Source organism: Diceros bicornis, chromosome 6 (genome assembly GCF_020826845.1).
Source record: "Diceros bicornis minor isolate mBicDic1 chromosome 6, mDicBic1.mat.cur, whole genome shotgun sequence".
Lineage (NCBI taxonomy): Eukaryota > Metazoa > Chordata > Mammalia > Perissodactyla > Rhinocerotidae > Diceros > Diceros bicornis.
This window is the reverse complement of record NC_080745.1, coordinates 27,442,292-27,461,136: the sequence shown is the minus strand read 5'-3', so window position 1 is coordinate 27,461,136 and position 18,845 is coordinate 27,442,292. Positions and strand designations below refer to the sequence as shown.

At 40.2% G+C, this 18,845-nt stretch overlaps 1 protein-coding gene across 3 annotated transcripts in view; it reads right to left on the bottom strand.

The window, feature by feature from the left end:
• COG2 (component of oligomeric golgi complex 2) overlaps positions 1 to 18,415 on the bottom strand; it is a 58,463-nt gene extending 40,048 nt beyond the window's left edge. For 2 of the 3 annotated variants that reach the window (XM_058543085.1, XM_058543086.1), the window contains exons 1-2: positions 18,248 to 18,414; positions 360 to 521 (exon numbers count right to left, since the gene is read on the bottom strand). In XM_058543085.1, the coding sequence (XP_058399068.1) occupies positions 360 to 521; positions 18,248 to 18,319 (234 nt within the window). In that variant the 5' untranslated portion in view covers positions 18,320 to 18,414. Of the gene's footprint in view, positions 1 to 359; positions 522 to 18,247 lie in introns of all 3 variants that reach the window. The other variant, XM_058543087.1, reaches the window with a different exon arrangement.
• Between the last annotated feature and the right edge of the window lie 430 nt (positions 18,416 to 18,845).

Here is an 18,845-nt window from a genome sequence, read left to right as displayed (position 1 = left end):
TAGTTGATATTTACTCTTGCAAATTAATCTAAACCAGTGAGATTTCATGGTGACCACTTAGCAACTAACAAAAACAACCACTCTGATATTATTATCCTTTACTTTTCACTATTTCTTAATAACTAATTCAAAAAAAACAATCTAGAACATCTTAAAACAGTAAAAACAAAAAATGTATACCAAGGAAGTTTACTTCTTTTATTAATGAGATTAGTAATCTCTTCAAGTTTCCGGGGGGAAAAAATCAACTGAAAGGTTTCTAAAAACACTTAGCACTTTTAAGAATAAATATGAGTGAGAAAGAGTGTTACGTGTATGTGTAAATATTGACTAGTAGGAATTGCGGATTTAAGGTTTACCAAGTTTGTTGAAAGGTTGACAAAATCTGCATAATCCTTGTTGATGAGTTCGACCATGGCTGTTTTAAGAAGTTTATAGTAGAGTTCCAGGTCATCTCTCAGCTCTTCCAGCTGGACACGCTTCCTACAGTCAGACACAAAATGATCGACATCAAAATCCTCCTGAAAATAAAACCAGAAAAGAAAAATTATTGCAATGATATCACATTTTACATAAAAAAAAGTACTTTTACATATAAAAATAAAACGAGACAGGGGCCAGTCCCGTGGCTTACCGGTTGGGTGCGCGCACTCCGCTACTGGCGGCCCAGGTTCGGATCCCGGGCGCACACCGACGCAGCGCTTCTCTGCCCATGCTGAGGCAGAGTCCCACATACAGCAACTAGAAGGATGTGCAACTATGACAGACAACTATCTACTGGGGCTTTGGGGGAAAAAAAGGAGGAGGATTGGCAATAGATGTTAGCTCAGAGCAGGTCTTCCTCAGCAAAAAGAGGAGGATTAGAACGGATGTTAGCTCAGGGCTGATCTTCCTCACAAAAAAATAAAATAAAATAAAATAAAATGAGACAAAGAATAAGGGTATACTGCTGCAGGGAAAAAGTACCTTTGAGTACACACGATGACGAAGGTGCTTGCTCCCATTATAAAGGTGCCAAGAAGGGGGCCCCTGACCTAGAGCATTCTCTCCTGTTGCCTAAATGCTACAAGGGATTTTATTTTTTCAAATTACACATGTCAAATAGGCTCTTCTCAAGATAGAAACAGCTTTACTCCCTTTATTTTAAAAGTAATAAACGTTCAAGGTAAAACTTTTAACTAACAAAGAAGTAATTACATAAAAGACAGAGAGTAAAAAAATCACCCATACTCTAATGCAATACAGATAAGCACTATTAATGTTTTTTTAACACTATTTACTCTTGTGATTCACATCCTTCCAGACGTTTTTTTGTCTTTCTCTTTAAAATAAATTACTTTTTTTAATTGAGATATAATTGACATATAACATTATATTAGTTTCAGACATACAACATAATGATTTCATAGTTATCTATTGCCAAATGAACACCACAATAAGTCTAGCTAACATCCATCACTACACGGTTATACAAACTTTTTTTCTTGTGATAAGGACTTTTAAGATTTACTCTCTTAGCAGCTTTCAAATAAACAATACAGTATTATTAACTGTAGTCACAATGCTGCATATTACACCCCCAGGACATAAATTATTTATCTTATAACTGGAAGTTTGTACCATTTGACCCCTCTTCAACCATTTCACACTCCCCTGTCCCCACCTCTGGCAACCACCAATCATCCGTTCTCTGTATCTGAGGTGTTTTTTTTTTTGAGGAAGATTGGCCCTGAGCTAACATCTGTTGCCAACCCTCCTCCCTTCTTCCTTTTCTCTCCTCAAAGCTCCAGTAGATAGTTGTATGTCATAGTTGTACATCCTTCTAGTCGCTCTATGTGGGACGCCGCCTCAGCATAGCTAGATGAGCCATGCGTAGGTCTGCACTCAGGATCCAAACTGGCGAACCCCAGGCTGCCAAAGAGGAGCACGCAAATTGAAGTGCTACACCACCGGGCCAGCCCGAGTTTGTTTTTGTTTTTTTTTTGGATTCCACATATAAATGAGATCATACAGTACTTGTCTTTCTCTGTCTGACTTATTTAGGTTAGTATTATGCCCTCAAGGTCCAACCACCTTGTACCAAATAGCAAGATTTCCCTTTTTTTTTTTTTTTTGTGAGGAGATCAGCCCTGTGCTAATATCTGCCAATCCTCCTCTTTTTTTTCGCTGAGGAAGACTGGCCCTGGGCTAACATCCGTACCCATCTTCCTCCACTTTATATGGGACGCCGCCACAGCATGGCTTGCCAAGCAGTGTGTTGGTGCACACCCAGGAGCCAAACTGGCGAACCCCAGGCCGCCACAGCGGAGCGCGTGCACTTAACCACTTGTGCCACCGAGCCAGCCCCCAAGATTTCCTTTTTTATGGCTGAATAATATCCCTTTGTTTATATATACCACATTTTCTTTATCCATTCATCCATCGATGGACACAGGTTGCTTCCATGCCTTGCTATTGTAAATAATGCTGCAATGAACATGAGGGATCTGCGAGCATAAGCCTCACTGGCCACCAGAGCCAGGTGATCTAGAGGTGTCCCCTGGGCAGCAGCTGCAAAAATAGGGGTGCCAGATGAGCATACAAACTCCTTTCCAGGAGATACCAGTGAGCTGGAGTGAAGCAGAGGGAGAGCATAAAGACGGTACCTGCCAGCCTCCGTTTTTGAAGAGTATTTCAAGAGGCCCCTAGATGTCTGTTAAATTAGATGCCTGCCACTCAGGCCAATGCTTTCAGATAAGCAAATAAACCTCTTTCACAGAGAGTCTGGGTGCTTTTCAGTTGGCTGCCCCTGTGCTGGGCCCTGGGGTGGGTGAGTCCACACCCATCCCCTTTAAGAACTGTTTCTCAGTTCACTGTGGATCTTGTGAACACAAGCCCTACTGGCTTTCAAATCTAGATATTTTAGGAGCTCATCTCTCAGGTGTAGGTCTTAAAAGTTTGGGTAGCAGATGTGGGGTTTAAACTCTCCATTGCTCAGAGAAGCTTAGGGTTGTGAGTTCTCTCCTGATTGTGGGTCGCTGCAACAGGCGTGGGGTTTATGGCAAGACTGTGTCTCAGCCTCTCCTATGGGCTTCAATGTGGGTTTCTTCTTGGTTGTCCAATGTATAGGAATCACCGAGCTAGTTTAGGGTTTTTTTCAGACAACTGTTCTGTATGTAGCTGTAGATTCAGTGTGTCCATGGAAAGAGGTGAATTCACGATCCTCCTATGTTGCCATCTTGAATTGGAACCCCAGACCCTTTTCTGTGTGTACACATACACACACATACACACAGAATCTTAATACTCTTGCTGTTTTCCAAACTGCTTTTCCTCATACAAAAAAACTTCAATGTCTTTTCATAATACATATAAATTCATATTAACATTTTATATGGATGCTGAGTATTCCACTGAATAGATGTTCAGAATCTTTCATAACCAACTTCCAAGTATTAGTCTCACAGGATTAGCTATGTTCTGTTTTCCCTTTGTAACATTCTGATGCCCCTAGTAGGCTGACATGCTTAGAACCAGCAGGTTACTGTCTACTTCACCCATGACTTTGATTGCTACTAGTTGACCTGTTTAGTCATAAAGAATCAGATGTGATGATTCCCAAACCTGTTAAGGCCACTTGCACTTATCATAATTACATAATTTTTCTTCTTTTCTGAAGATGTGCCCTGAGCTAACATCTGTTGCCCATCTTCCTCTATTTTGTACGTGGGTCACCGCCACAGCACGGCCGCCGCCAAGTGGCATAGGTCTGTACCTAGGAACCGAACCCGGGCTGCCAAAGCAGAGCGCGCTGAACTCAACCACCAGGCCACAGGGCAGGGCTCCCTGTTAATTTTACTAAATATTATGTAAATCAACAAAATGAGTACAAAAAGATAATTGTTTTTATGAAAACTAAGGAAGATACTTTGGAAAGACTTGATACAGGGAAATTGATAAGAAAATTTTTGTTGAATTAGATATGAATGAGATGATCATGAACCAGGTAGCACAGCAGGGAGGAGGATCATACAAACCTAGAAGCATTCTACAGTGAGATTCTATGCAAACGCCTTAGGGTTCTCATTCAACTTAAAGTGAAACTGAATGCAAAAAAGATAATACAGAAATCTCATCAGCAGACCAATAATCAGAGAAAACAGCTCAGCACCACATCAATGGAGAATAAACATACACATATATGTCTTAAGATAAAATGTTAAGGACTCTATGCATCATTCCTTAAGAGTACTTGTTTAAACTGATTTTCTTAGTTAATTAGCCAAACACTGGCACTGATAGTGTCAGATATAAAGATTTCTTATCAAACCATAATTTCACAGCCACCTACTGAAAAACCACCTGCTTCTTTATCTGGGGCCAGAATTAGCCTGGTCATTTCGCTTCCTGAGACTACCTCAGGCAACACTTTGCATTCATAGTTACACAGCAGATCACAGAAAGAACATGGGAGCAGGACACAGCTTGTAATCCCGGCCTTGCTACTAACCAGTCATAATGACTTTAGGCAGATCACTTTACCTGCCTCAGTTACATATTCTTTAAGTTCTGAACTTCACATGGATGAAGGTCAGGTCTGAACTTCACGATGGCATTCCAAATCATATAACTCAGCTCTAATGAACAATGCTATTAGCTAATATTAAAAATCAACCTGCCATTTATGTATTTGTTCTCAGATAAAACAAACGTTGCATAGCTTAAAACTAAATTACTTACATCTGTGAACACTGAATTAGGCAGCTTTTGCTGCAGCAACAACCAACCTCAAATTCACAGTGGCATATAACAATAAACATATTTGTTTTACCAGAAATAGTTTTACTTTATATTGTATATTTACTAAACATTTAAAAAGAAAGAACTTAAAACCCATACATTTACAGTCAACTGGTTTTTTACAAGGGTGCCAAGATCATTCAATGGAGAAAGAATAGTCTTTTCAACAAATGATCCTGGGACAAGTGAATAGCTACATGCAAAAGAATAAATGTGGACACCAACATCATATCATATATAAAAATTTAACTCAAAATGCATCAAAGACTTCAACATGAGAGCTAAAAGTATAAAACTCATAGAAGAAAACAGGTGAAAATCTGTGTGACCTTGGATTAGGCAATGGTTTTTTTAGATACGACATAAAAAAACATAAAAAATAATAGATAAATTGAATTTGATCAAAAGAAAAACTTTTGTGCATCAAAGGACACTATTAAGAAAGTGAAAAGACAACCCACAGAATGGGAGAAAATATTTGCAAATCATATATCTGACAAGAGTCTAAATCAAGAATACAGAAAGAACTCTTACAACTCAACAATAAAAAGACAACCTGATTAAAAAATGAGCAAAGGATTTGAATATACCTTTCTCCAAAGAAGATATACAAATGGCCAATATGCACATGAAAAGATGCTCAACATCATTAGTCATTAGGGAAATGCAAATCAAAATCACAATAAGATACCACTTCACACCCAGGATGGCCACAATAAAATAAGAAAAAGAAACAAAACAGCAAATAAGTGTTGGCAAGGATATGGAGAAACTAGAATTCTCCTACACTGCTGGTGAGAATGTAAAATGGTGCAGCTGCAGTGGAAAATAGTTTGGCAGTTCCTCAAAAAGTTAAACATGAAATTATCCAGCAATTCCATGCCTAGGTATATACCTGATGGAACTGAAACCAGATGTTCACACAGAAACTTGTGTATGAATGTTCACAGCAGCATTATTCATAACAGCCAACAAATAAACACAACCCAAGTGTCTATCAACTGATGAACAGATAAACAAAATGGATAAATAAAAATCCACACAGTGGAATATTATTCAGCCATAAAAGGAATAAAGTCTGTTACATGCTATAATATGGATGAACCTTGAAAACATTACACTAACTGAAAGAAGCCAAACACAAAAGGCCACATATTGTATGATTCCATTTATATGAGATGTTCCAGAATAGGCAAATCCATAAAGATAGAAAGCAGATTAGCAGTTGCCAGGAGAGGGGAGAATTGGAATGAATAGGTATGAGGTTTCTTTCTGAGGTGACGGAAATGTTCTGGAACTAGATAGTGGTGATAGATGCAAAACATACTAAATATACTACAAACCACTGAAGTGTACACTTTAAAATGGTAAATTTTATGTTAAGTGAATTATATCTCAATAAAAAAAGAAAAAACTTAAATATCAACAAGAAAAATGTTCAGATACGTTAAAAATTCCAAGGTAACAGTAATCCAAAGAAAGCTGGAGTAGCTATATTAATTTCAGACAAAGAAATTTTCAGAGCAAGGAAAATTATCATGCATAAAGAGGAGCATTACATAATGATAAAGAAGTCAATTCACAAAGAAGACACAACAATCTTAATGTGTAATGTGCTTAACAACAAAGCTTCAAAATACAAGAGGCAAAAACTGACAGAACTGTACAGAGAAATAAACAAATCTATTACTACAGCTGATGACTTCAACACCTCTCTATCAGTAATGGACAGATCTAGTAGTAAGGCAATAAGGATCTGACAGATCCAGAAAATCAGTCAAGACAGTTAATTCAACACCACTATCAATCAACTGTCCATATAATGGACATCTACAGACAACTTCACCCAATAACACCAGAATACACATTCTTCTCAAGCTCAGTGGGAACATTCATCAAGACAAACCAATTCTGGGCCATAAAACACACCTTAACAAATTTTTAAAAACAGAAATTATACAAAGTACACTTTCAGACTACAATAAAATTAAACTAGAAATCAATAACAGAAAGGTAGCTGGAAAATTCCAAAATACTTGGAGACTAAACAACACACTTCTAAATAACATACGAGATAAAGAAGTCTCAAGAGAAATGAAAACATATTTTTAACCAAATGAAAATAAAATACAACTTAGCAAAATGTGTGGGATGCAGCAAAAACAGTGCTTAAAGGGGAAATATGGTATTGAATGCAAATATTAGGGGGAAAAAAATCTAAAGTCAATAATCTAAGCTTCTATTTTAGGAAACCATAAAAAGAACAAATTAAGTCTAAAATAAGCAGAAGAAAAGAAAAAATAAAAATTAGAGCAGAAATCAATGAAATTAAAACTAGGAAATTAAAATAAAAAACTAATGAAACCAAAGTCTACTTCTTTGAAAATATCAGTAAAATAGATAAGACGCTAGCCAGACTAACAAAGAAATAAAGGGAAAAGACATAAATTACTAATATCAGATGAAAGAAGGGCTATCACTATTGATCCCATGGTCAATGGTGAATTCAACCAAATATTTAAGGAAGAAATAATACAATTACAAGAAATTATACAATTCTCTACAATCTCTTCCAGAAAATAAAAGCAGAGGGAACACTCCCTAACTCATTCTATGAGGCCACCGTTACTTAATACCAAAACCAAAGATATGCAAAGCTGGTTCAATATTAGAAAATCTCTTAATGTGATTCATCACATCAATAGAAAAATCACACGATCATATCAACAGATGCAGAAAAAGCATTTGACAAAGTCCACACCCATTCTTGATAAAAACTCTCAGAAAACTAGGAATAGACAGGAACTTACGTAACTTGATAAAGAATTTCTACAAAAAACTCACAGCTAACATCATATTAATAGTGAGAAAATAGAAGATGGGGAACAAGGCAAGGATGTCCCTCTTACTACTCCTATTCAACATTGTACTGGAAGTCCAAACCAATGAAATAAGGTAAGAAAAGGATATAAAAGATGCACTAATTGGGAAAGAAGAAATAAAACTTTGTTCATAGATTACATGATTTCTGTATAGAAAATCCTGAAGAAATGACCAAAAAACTCCTGAAACTAATAAGTGATTATAGCAAGACTGCAGGATACAAGGTTAATATACTAAAGTCAATTGCTTTCCTACATACCAGCAATGAACAAGCGGAATCTGAAATTAAAAATATACCATCATTGGGGCTGGCCCGGTGGCACAGTGGTTGGGTCTGCTTAGGCGGCCCAGGGTTCGCAGGTTCGAATTCCTGGCGCAGATGGAGGCACTGCTCAAGTCAAGCTATGGTGGTGTCCCATGTACAAAATGGAGGAAGATGGGCATGGATGTTGGCTCAGAGCCAATCTTCCTCAGCAAAAAGAAGACGACTGGCAACAGATGTGCTCAGGGCCAATCTTCCTCACCAAAAAAAACCCAACATGATTTATATTAGCAGATAAAACAATGAAAGATTCAGGTACAAATCTAACAAAATATGTACAAGATTTATCTGAGAAAAAATACAAAATTCTGATGAAAGAAAGCAAAGAAGGGGGCCGGCCCGGTGGCATAGCGGTTAAGTGTGCATGCTCCGCTCTGGTGGCCCAGGGTTCGCTGGTTCGGATCCTGGGCGCACACTGACGCACCGCTTGTCAAGCCATGCTGTGGTGGCATCCCATATAAAGTATAGGAAGACGGGTACGGATGTTAGCCCAGGGCCAATCTTCCTCAGCAAAAAAAAAAAAAAGAAAGAAAGAAAGAAAAGCAAAGAAGGTGAGATCTAAATAAATGGAGAGATATTCCCTACTCCTGGATATGAAGACTCAACATCATTAATGTGTCAGTTCTTCCCAAATTGATCTATAGATTCAATGCAATCCCAATCAAAATCTCAGAAAGTTATTTTGTGGATATCAACAAATTGATTCTAAAGTTTACATGAAAAGGCAAAAGGCCCAGGGTAGCCAACACAATATGGAAGAAAAAAAGCAAATTCAGAGGACTGACACTACTCAACCTCAAGACTTACTATTAAAGCTACAGCAGTTAAGAAAGAATGGTGCTGACAAAAGAAGAGACAAATAGATCAATGGAACAGAACAGAGAGCTCAGAAACAGATCCACACAAATATGCAATTCAGTGGAGGCAATTCAATGGAGAAAGGATAGTCTTCAACAAATGGTACCGCAACAGTGCAAAAAAATGAATCCACATGTAAAAAAATGAATAAAGACATAGATGTTTCACAAAAAAATTAATTCAAAATGGATCACAGACCTAACTGTAAAATGCAAAAGTTCTGGAAGATAACATAAGAGAAAATCTAGGTGACTTTGAATTTGGCAATGACTGTTTAGATACAACACCAAAAGCATGATCTATGAAAGAAAAAACTGGTAAGGTAGACTCCATTAAAATTAAAAACTACTTCTCTGCAAAAGACACTGTTAAGAGCATGAAAAGACTACTCACAGAATGGAGAAAATACTCACAAAACACATACATGATAAAGGACTTGAATCCAAAATATACAAAGAACTCTTAATAACAATAATAAATCAAACAACCTAATTTAAAAACCGGCAAACGATCTGAAAAGATGCTCAGCATAATGTCATTAGGGAATTGCAAATTCAAATGAGATACCATTACACATCTATTAGAAAGACAAAAATTCAAAACACTGACAACACCAAACGCCGGTGACGATGTGGAGTAACAGGAACTCTCATTCATTGTTGGTGGGAATGCAAAGGGTACAGACACTTTGGAAGACAGCTTGGTAATTTCTTACAAAACTAAACATCCTCTTACCATATGATCCAGCAAGTGCATTCCTTGGTATGTACCCAAGGAGTAGAAAACTTACGTCCACACAAAAACCTGCACACAGATATTTATGGCAGCTTTATTCATAACTGCCAAAACTTGGAAGCAATCAAGATTTCCTTCAATAGATGAATAGATGAACAAACTGTGATACACCCACACAATGGAATATTATTCAGCAATAAAAAGAAAGGAACTACCACAGTCTCGAAGACATTAAAGAACCCTATATGTATATTGCTAAGTGAAAGACCAGTCTGAAAAGGCTATACACTATATGATTCCAACTATGTAACATTCTGGAAAAGGCAGAACTTTAGAGACAGCAAAAAGACAAGTGGTTGCAGAGGTGACACGGAGGGAGTTGCAGAGAGAGAAGAAAAAATGAATAGGTGGAGTACAGGGGGTTTTTAAGGCAGTGAAACCACTCTGTATGATACTGTAATTGAAGATATATGACACTATGCACGTCAAAACCCACAGAACTGTACAACACAAAGAGTGAACCCCAATGTGAACCATGGACTTCAGTTAATAACACTGTATCATGGGCTGGCCCCATGGCTTGGCAGTTAAGTGCGCGTGCTCCGCTACCGGCAGCCCGGGTTCGGATCCCTGGCGCGCACCGACACACCGCCTCTCCAGCCATGCTGAGGCTGCGTCCCACATACAGCAACTAGAAGGATGCGCAACTATGACATACAACTATCTACTGGGGCTTTAGGGGAACAAAAGGAGGAACATTGGCAATAAATGTTAGCTCAGAGCCGGTCTTCCTCAGCAAAAAGAGGAGGATTAGCATGGATGTTAGCTCAGGGCTGATCTTCCTCACAAAAAAAACAAGACAAAACACTGTATCAATATTGGTTCATCAGTTGTAACAAATGTACCACGATAACGCAAGATATTAATAATAGGAGAAACTGTGAAGGAGGAGGAGAGTGGACATATGGGAACTCTGCTTTCCACTCAATTTTTCTATAAAACTAAAACTGCTCTAAAAACAGTCTATTAAAAAAAATTCTAAGATAGATGAACTTTCTTTTTCTGAATGGAGTATTACTTTTTGAAAACAGGCTAATTTTAAAAATCATTTTAAAAGTGGATTTTTTCTTTTGTTAAAATATATGCTTCCTCCTATGTCTGAAAAGCTGGAAGGAGTCAACAATTATGCTCTGTAAGCCCAGAAATTAGAAGAAAAATAGTTTCCCTTTATACTCAGGTATTTCCTACTTGAACCCAGGTAAAGCACCAAGAAGAGATTAGTATGGGCTTATGTGAGTGTTTCTAATCATTCTTGAAGACTAATGAACAACACAGATGAATAAATGCTCTTTATATTCAATACATACTACTTAAATATTTACTATGTGACTCAGGCACTACTCTAAGTACTCGGGACACAGCCATACAAAGGAAAGACAAGGTCCCTGCTCTCAAGGAATATATATTCAAAATGGAGAAATGAGAAAATAAACATGTAAACAGATAAATGTGATATTAATAGTGATAAATTCTAAAAAAAGTAAATAAACACCGACATTGTGAATGTGAGTGATGAAGGGGAGGTGCTTTAATTTGGATGATCGGGAAGGACCCTTACAGAACAGTGACATCTAAGCTGAGATCTGACTGACACAAAAGAGCTAGCCATGGGAACAACCATGTGAAGAGTGTTCCTGCCTGAGAGAACAGCAAGTGTCCAAAAACGTCCCTGGAGTTCGTCCTTCCAGCCTGTGCCCTCAAATCTAATACTCTCACGGATGTACAGTGACCCCACTGGCACGTGACAGAGTTAGTCTGGAACTTGTGTGTCCCAAAGCTCATTCTAAATCTTTATTTGGCTACCAAATTATTCAAGTTTGAGAAATTAGATATGTATACGAAAGAGTTCTTTCTACCATCTATGTGCAGATGATCTTAAAAGTATTAAGAAATAATAACACCTAAATTCTAAGGAATTTATGTTCTAATGGATTAGCCAATTTTATATCTAACTCTTTGGTTAAATATTATACCTGTGTTTGTGAAATTTATGAAAAAGCAAAGAAAATCTATATTCTGTAAATTTATTCATCCATCTAACAAATATCTGAATACCTAAATAGGCTGTGTTCCAGTTGATTTCTTCTCTTTCTCTCCCCATTTCCCTCCAATTTAACACTAATCATAATCTATATGGTGTTTTAGCTTACTTTTTTCAACTTAATTTCTTGGGCTATTTAGTGGAATGATCTAGTTCCAAAGTTCTCAATGCTGGTTGTGTATGAGAATAACCTGAGGAACTTAAAAAGACTCAGTTTGGGATCAATTTGTTTAAATGTTTAAAGAAATGTGATGCTAAATGCTATCAGATTAATTAAATTAAAAAAAGATATATTTACATAATGCTTCTTGCTATCTAAATTTGAACAAACAAATACTACAAGTATGTACTACAGTCAGCCCTCTCTGTATTCGCAGGTTCCGAATCCATGGATTCAACCAACCACAGATCATGTACTATGTTTACCACCATGAATCTGTGGATGCAGAACCCACGGGTACAGACGACCGACTAAGGGACTTGAGCATCCATGGATTTTGGTATTCGGAGGAGGCCAGGGGTCCCTGGAACCAATCCGCCGCGGATACCAAGGGACGATTGTAATAATAACTCACAGGGCCATAAGTTCAACATTTTATTCAAATGATAAGTTTTATACTGCAAGAAGTGAATTAGAAAATCAAAAGCAAGGACAACAAGAAAAACTGCTTTTTGCAAAGAACTTCTTTTTACCAAGTGCCAACCAAATAAACTTTATGTTCAATGTTACTTACATCATCAAGAAAAGTATTTCACATGAGTAAATTTTTCTATAAAATGAAGTTCCATATACGGCTAATTAGAATTTTTCTGGCAGTCAGTCTCAAAGATATTACTTACGTCTGTCTCAAACTGATGAAGAGAACTCAAGCTTTTCATGAAGACTTAGAGTCAAGTTATGAACCTATAAGGTAAGTGCTGAGTTGCTGTGAAATGAGGATGGCTCCCAGGAGTGTAGGGCACTCGGCAGCACAAACTGCACTGCTTTCGAAGTGCTATCTGTGTTTCATCATTTTTCTCTTTTCCTTTCCCGTCAGCTACTATTTCTTGCTGTTGTCAATAAGTCTACCTCTACCACCTTTTCCCTCTCATCACATTTACTGTACCTAATCTACAGGCCAAGAGTCCAGATCACTAGACTTGTTAGAATTTCTTCTAAAATAAGAGACAGCCCCCAATCACTTCCCTATTGGTAAAATGCAGGAGCTTCAGTATACGGACTTTGTGCCATCTTTTGGGCTGTTCTTTTTTTTTTTTTTTTTTTTTTTTTTTTGAGGAAGATCAGCCCTGAGCTAACATCCATGCTAATCCTCTTCTTTTTGCTGAGGAAGACCGGCTCTGAGCTAACATCTATTGCCAATCCTCTTCCTTTTTTTTTTCCCCAAAGCCCCAGTAGATAGTTGCATGACATAGTTGCACATCCTTCTAGTTGCTGTATGTGGGACGCGGCCTCAGCATGGTCGGAGAAGCAGTGCGTCGGTGCACGCCCGGGATCCAAACCTGGGCCGCCAGTAGCAGAGCGTGCGCACTTAACCGCTAAGCCACGGGGCCGGGCCTTTTGGGCTATTCTTGATGATATTGCAAATTTTCCACTTCCCAAAGTTCCCACCTCTGGAACTCTGGAAAGGGAAGTGTTACACTATTATTTTCCCAGGACTGAAGCCCAGCAGTCAGGGAATTAGGAGATAACGGCGTGATTTGCCCCAACTAGCTATATGACTTTGAGGGAAGTCATGGCACCCTGGGGCCTCAGTTTTCTTATCTGCAAACCAGAAAAACTGACGTCTTTTTTCACAGAAACACAAAATGTCAAGAGCTGGAAGAGACTGCAAATATGATTTAGATAAGCACCACCCCATCATACTTATGAGGAAACTGAAGCCCAGAGGTCAGCAATTTGCCCAAAGTCACACTAGTGGGCAGCAGAGCTGATACTGGCACCCACATTTCCAGGTCACTATTCAACTGGTGCAACACAAAGAGATCCGAACAGCTGCTCATTTTTCCCTTTTCCATTAGAATATATGCTCCTTGAGAACAGGGACACTCTTGGACACAATTCCTGTTTCAATATTCCCAATTCAGCCAGTTAGAACAGGGAGGAGCCTCAATGACCTATTTTCTACTAGTTCTTTAACATATCATAGTTGCTTGCAGTCACCATAAGGAGGGTTCCCGATTTCTCTCTTCATTAAAAAGGTATCATGTGGCGGCCGGCCCCGTGGCTTAGTGGTTAAGTGCGCACGCTCTGCTACCGGCGGCCCAGGTTCAGATCCCGGGCGCGCACCGACGCACCGCTTCTCCGGCCATGCTGAGGCTGCGTCCCATATACAGCAACTAGAGGGATGTGCAACTATGACATACAACTATCCACTGGGGCTTTGGGGAAGGAAAAAAGGAAGAGGATTGGCGATAGATGTTAGTTCAGAGCCGGTCTTCCTCAGCAAAAAGAGGAGGATTAGCACAGATGTTAGCTCAGGGCTGATCTCCCTCACAAAAAAAAAAACGTATCATGTGCCTACCAAGAGTGCCAACAAAGCCACTAAGAGGTGGGGGTTCAGGAAAGGAACTGATGAATAGAAGTTCAATGGAGGCAGATTTTGGCTTAGCAGAGATACAAACTATCTACCATTAAAACCATCCAACAATAGAATGAGCTGCTTTGAAATATTTTCAAATGTTTTGAAAAATGTTCTCATGACCAGGCAGACTGACTATCCACCTGTTACACATACAAGATCGGATATGCATTTTGAGAAGAACAGCCTGCCTGCAATGTAGAACACAGATTAGAAAGAGCAAGAATGAATGCACGGAGACTAGTTAAGAAGCCATCCTAGTATAATCGCATGAGATGATAATTTGGAAGGTAGGAAAAGAGGAGATGTAGAGAAGCAGATGGATTCAACAGATATTCAGGAAGTGAAATCTATAGGACTTGGTAAAATCCATAGATTGGATTTTGGAAAGGTGAGAGAGAGAGGAGCCGACTCCTGGTTTTCTGACTCACAACTAGATGGATGGTGGAGCATTTACTGAGATAGGTAATACTACAAGAGAGCTAGTATTGGAGGGAGAAGGTACTCATGAATTCAGTTTTGAACATGATGAGTTTGAGGTGCCAGAGATATTCAAAAAGAGATGTCAAAGAGAAGTTCATGATATGGGATTGGAGATCAGGAGACATTTGGGCCAGAAATATGAATCTGTGTCACCTGCCTATAGATGGTCACTGAAGCTGCACAGAGGATCATCTAGGAAAAGGGGAGGACATGTGATTGAGCCCATAACCAGCCATTTAATGGCTACAACAAGGAGAATGATTATGCACAGGAGACAGCAAGACCAGAGATGTAACAAGAAAACCAGAAAGCAATAAAGAGAGCATTTGGTCTGCAGAGAGGGCAAGTAAGGAGACAGAAAAAGGTCTGCTGGATTAACTTACATCTAGTCAACTTGGGTGAAAACTGTTGGTGGAATGATGGGGCCAGAATGGAAAGAGTTTAAGGGTGAAAGGTGAGAAAATACAGACAATTCTTAAGCATGTGGCTGTGATATGGAAGAGAGTGACAGGGCAATAACTAAAGGCGGGAGGATAAAGTGGAAGAAACTAAAATAGGAGTGTGTATGAAAGCCAAAGGGAAGGAGGATAGAGCAGGAAAAGATAACGGTTCTGAGAAGGCAAGAGGGCATGGGATCCAAGCATGGGTAGAAGAATGAACCTCAGGAGGAAAGAAAGCTCCTCCACATACCAGGCAAGGAGGAGAAAGAAAATGGGTACAAATACAAGAATGGGATTGGTTTTTTGTTTTGTAGTTGTTTTTAAGAATGGGATTGTTATCAGCAAGATAAAGGAGTTCCCATTTGATGGCCTCTGTTTTTTTCTCTAAAACAGGAGATGAAGTCATATGCTGAGAGAGAAGGGGAAGGCTATGATTTCAACAGCACACCTAGGTAAATGGGTCTAATTTACCTTTGTTAGCATGCCATTTTCTCTCTCCTACTACACTATGTCCTATTTCATTCATTAGTCAACCCTCTCAGGACTTGTGTACTTTAAGCTGACAAAGCTAACAGTTCGATGTTGCCACCACCTCCACCACAAAGTGATTCTTCCATCTGCCAGTCCTGCCTTTTGATCACTTACATCTTTCACAAACCTGTTCCCTCCTCTGTATTTTTCATTAGATTTCATAGGGGCCACTGAAATGATTTTTTAAGTAGCCTCCTGCCACCAGTCAGCTCCAATGCAACAGAAATGACCATGTAATTTCCTGCTTTAAATTCGACTGTAACTCCATAATGAATAGTGCATCAGGCACAAACCCCTCAGTGCAGTGTACAAGGCCCAGCACAACTTGTGACCCCACCCCCATCTACCTTTCTATGCTTCCAGTCTCATACCTGGCCATTCTTCCATACCCCAACCGACTTTGAACTAAATGCAATTTCATGGCGCACACATTCTTCCTATCACCATGCTCAAAAGCCAAAACCGTATCTTATCTTTCCTTGTACCATCATGTCTAGATGGCTGGCTGGCACACAGTAGGTGATCAGTGAATCCCTGTTTATTTTAAATGAGCAATTGTTACCATTGCCCTACCAGGTCATCATGTTCGGCAGACTATGACACAGTTTCCAATCAACTAACTGGATTTCAAGTAATCTCAACTCTCCTAATGCAAATCTGATATTTTCTAACATTCCCACAGGCACAAAACCTATTCAATTCCAAAATGTGTTGAATGAGACACAAATGTAGAAACATAAGCCCGAGAGCAGGTTCTCCACCCATCTTCTGTGCACAGAACTATAACTTATTAAATGTCTCTTCGAAGGGAACACAAATTTGCAAATAACCTTTATCTCCAGGTCCCACCTAGAAAATCAATAACGTTTTACACAGAACAGCTGTTCTACGTATTTTTCTTCTACATATGAAGTGGTCACATTTATTAGCACTAAAAATTGCATGGCATATTCAGAGGTTTAAGAGCCGTGAAAGAATACGGAATTGCTGGCATTCCAGCCACTTCCCCAGTTTGCTCTCTCCCTACCTCTAAGTTCTATTTTAGAACTTACATTTTGAGATTTTTACTTTCTGAAGCTGCTTTTACCAAAGGCATTCTGACAGCTCAGAGTGAGAAAGATGGTGGGGCTAGTGAGTCAGAAAGCATGCTGGCGTTGGGCCTGAGGAAGTATAAAGGAGTCAAAAGATGGACAAGAGTTTTCGGTACTCTGAGATCCTCGAAGTCAGAACAAAGCCCTGATCTCTGTGTGCACCTTTTCTTCTTCCAGTGCACCTCTCCGCATCATGTATCCTCAGTTCCTTCTTTCCACCCTCACGTCAGGGTAGCTCTTAGGACGTGGAACAAAGGGTTTCTGGATCCATGAGTTCACTTTGTACTCTCTTTCAGACATCCCATTCAAGTTACACGTTTTATTACAGTGGTTTAGCAGAAACATCACTGTACAAAAACAAGAGTACATCATTCCTGGGTCTAGATAGCCCCACATATTAAAAATGATATGGCCACTCTGGAGAGGATCCAGATGTAAACACTTTTTTAAAACCAGAGTTTTGGAGATGTGACCTGAATGTAAATATCAAAAAGAGAGAGGCTAATTAACCTAAGAAAAGAAAAACATATTCTGAAGTCATCACAAAACACAGAATAACAGATTTAAACTCACTTGTTCAAAATTTGAAGCGTCTACTGAGCTAAAACCTTTAACTTTTTAACATTGAAACCAGCTACTAGGTGGTGTCAAAAGTTTCAATCCTTAGAAATTAAACAAATATATTTTTTGATGGTTTAAGTGCAGACACATAGGTAGGCAAAGCTCCTCCTAGCTCTGATTCAGACCTTGGACATTTTCAAGGCTGTGCCTGATGAACTTTTATTATCAGTAAATCGTTTTCAGCTTATATTCTATTCTGTAAGTTTATGTCCAACAATTAGCTGCAGACCAAGTTCAAGTTCACCTTGTAAAGGAAGAAGTAGGGCACCTTTAGAAAAGGAAAATGGTTTGCTTTGTTGTACTGCAACAAAATCAATAAGAATATTCTAATCTTTTAAATATCTCATTCCAGAAGCTTTAACATGAATGTTAGGCAAAAACCTTAGATTAAGTGCCTTTTTTTCCAACCCGATCCCTGGGTAAGTACGTGCGTTCAGAGATTTATTCAACACATATTTACTGAGCTTCTAGGTTTAAGGCACTGGGCAACAAGCTTCCGCCTGGCAAGGGGATTGGTAATCTTGACTGCACCACGTGGTAACAGCATCAGATAATAACACGGGCTTTTAGATTCGGCTCAAAATCCCTTGCCTAGAACTTTCAGACCATTTCTCTTAATATGCACGATTTCACAGAAGTGCTCTCTCCAGGCTGCACCTGCCAAACCTGAGGCCAGGAGTCCACGCAGTGCAGCGCGGGGCCTGTCACAGAGCGGGCGCCGACGGGCGAGCGCGGCCGGGACGCGGCAGGAGGACCCGAGGGGAGGCCCGGGGCGACGCAGGGCCGGCACCCACAGCCCGGCCCGGGGGAAGCCCGGCGCGCACCTTCATAAACTCGTCCTTGTCGAAGCAGAGTGTGTCCGGCCCCTTGGGCAGGTTCATCCTACTTTTCTCCATCCCGCCGGCCGCCGCCTCTCAGGGCCAAAACCGGCGAGGCCAAAACAGCAGGAGTCTGCGCGGAGGGACACAGCGGTAGCCACAGCGGCTCCACGGGACGGGAGCCACTGCTTCCGCCAACATGGCAGCGCCCGCGCCGCGGCCAATGAGCGAGGGCGCGCGGGCGGCCTCCGCCTGCCGCCGCCAAGAGAGGCTCCTGGGCCGCCACCGCCGTGCTGCAGGTAGTGCTGCCCCGTGCGGTGGAGGCCGGCACTGCAGCCTCGCGCGCGCCGCTGCTGGGCGGCCCGGCGCCCAGGGAGGCGGGGCTGAGCCCTGGAGGGGATGGGCCGGATCCGCCAGCCCGGCTATCTCCCCAGCCCAGCGTTTCCACTGGGAAAAGTCCGCTTGCCGCGCTGTTACTGTGTCTTCTCCCCGAGACTGGGCTGCAGCGGAATGCTGAAAGAAGAGCCATGGCCGAATGTCAGCTCTCTGGTTGTGAGGCGGGTCTGCGAGCCTCCCCTCCTAGCCTTGGCGCCCACAGGCGAGA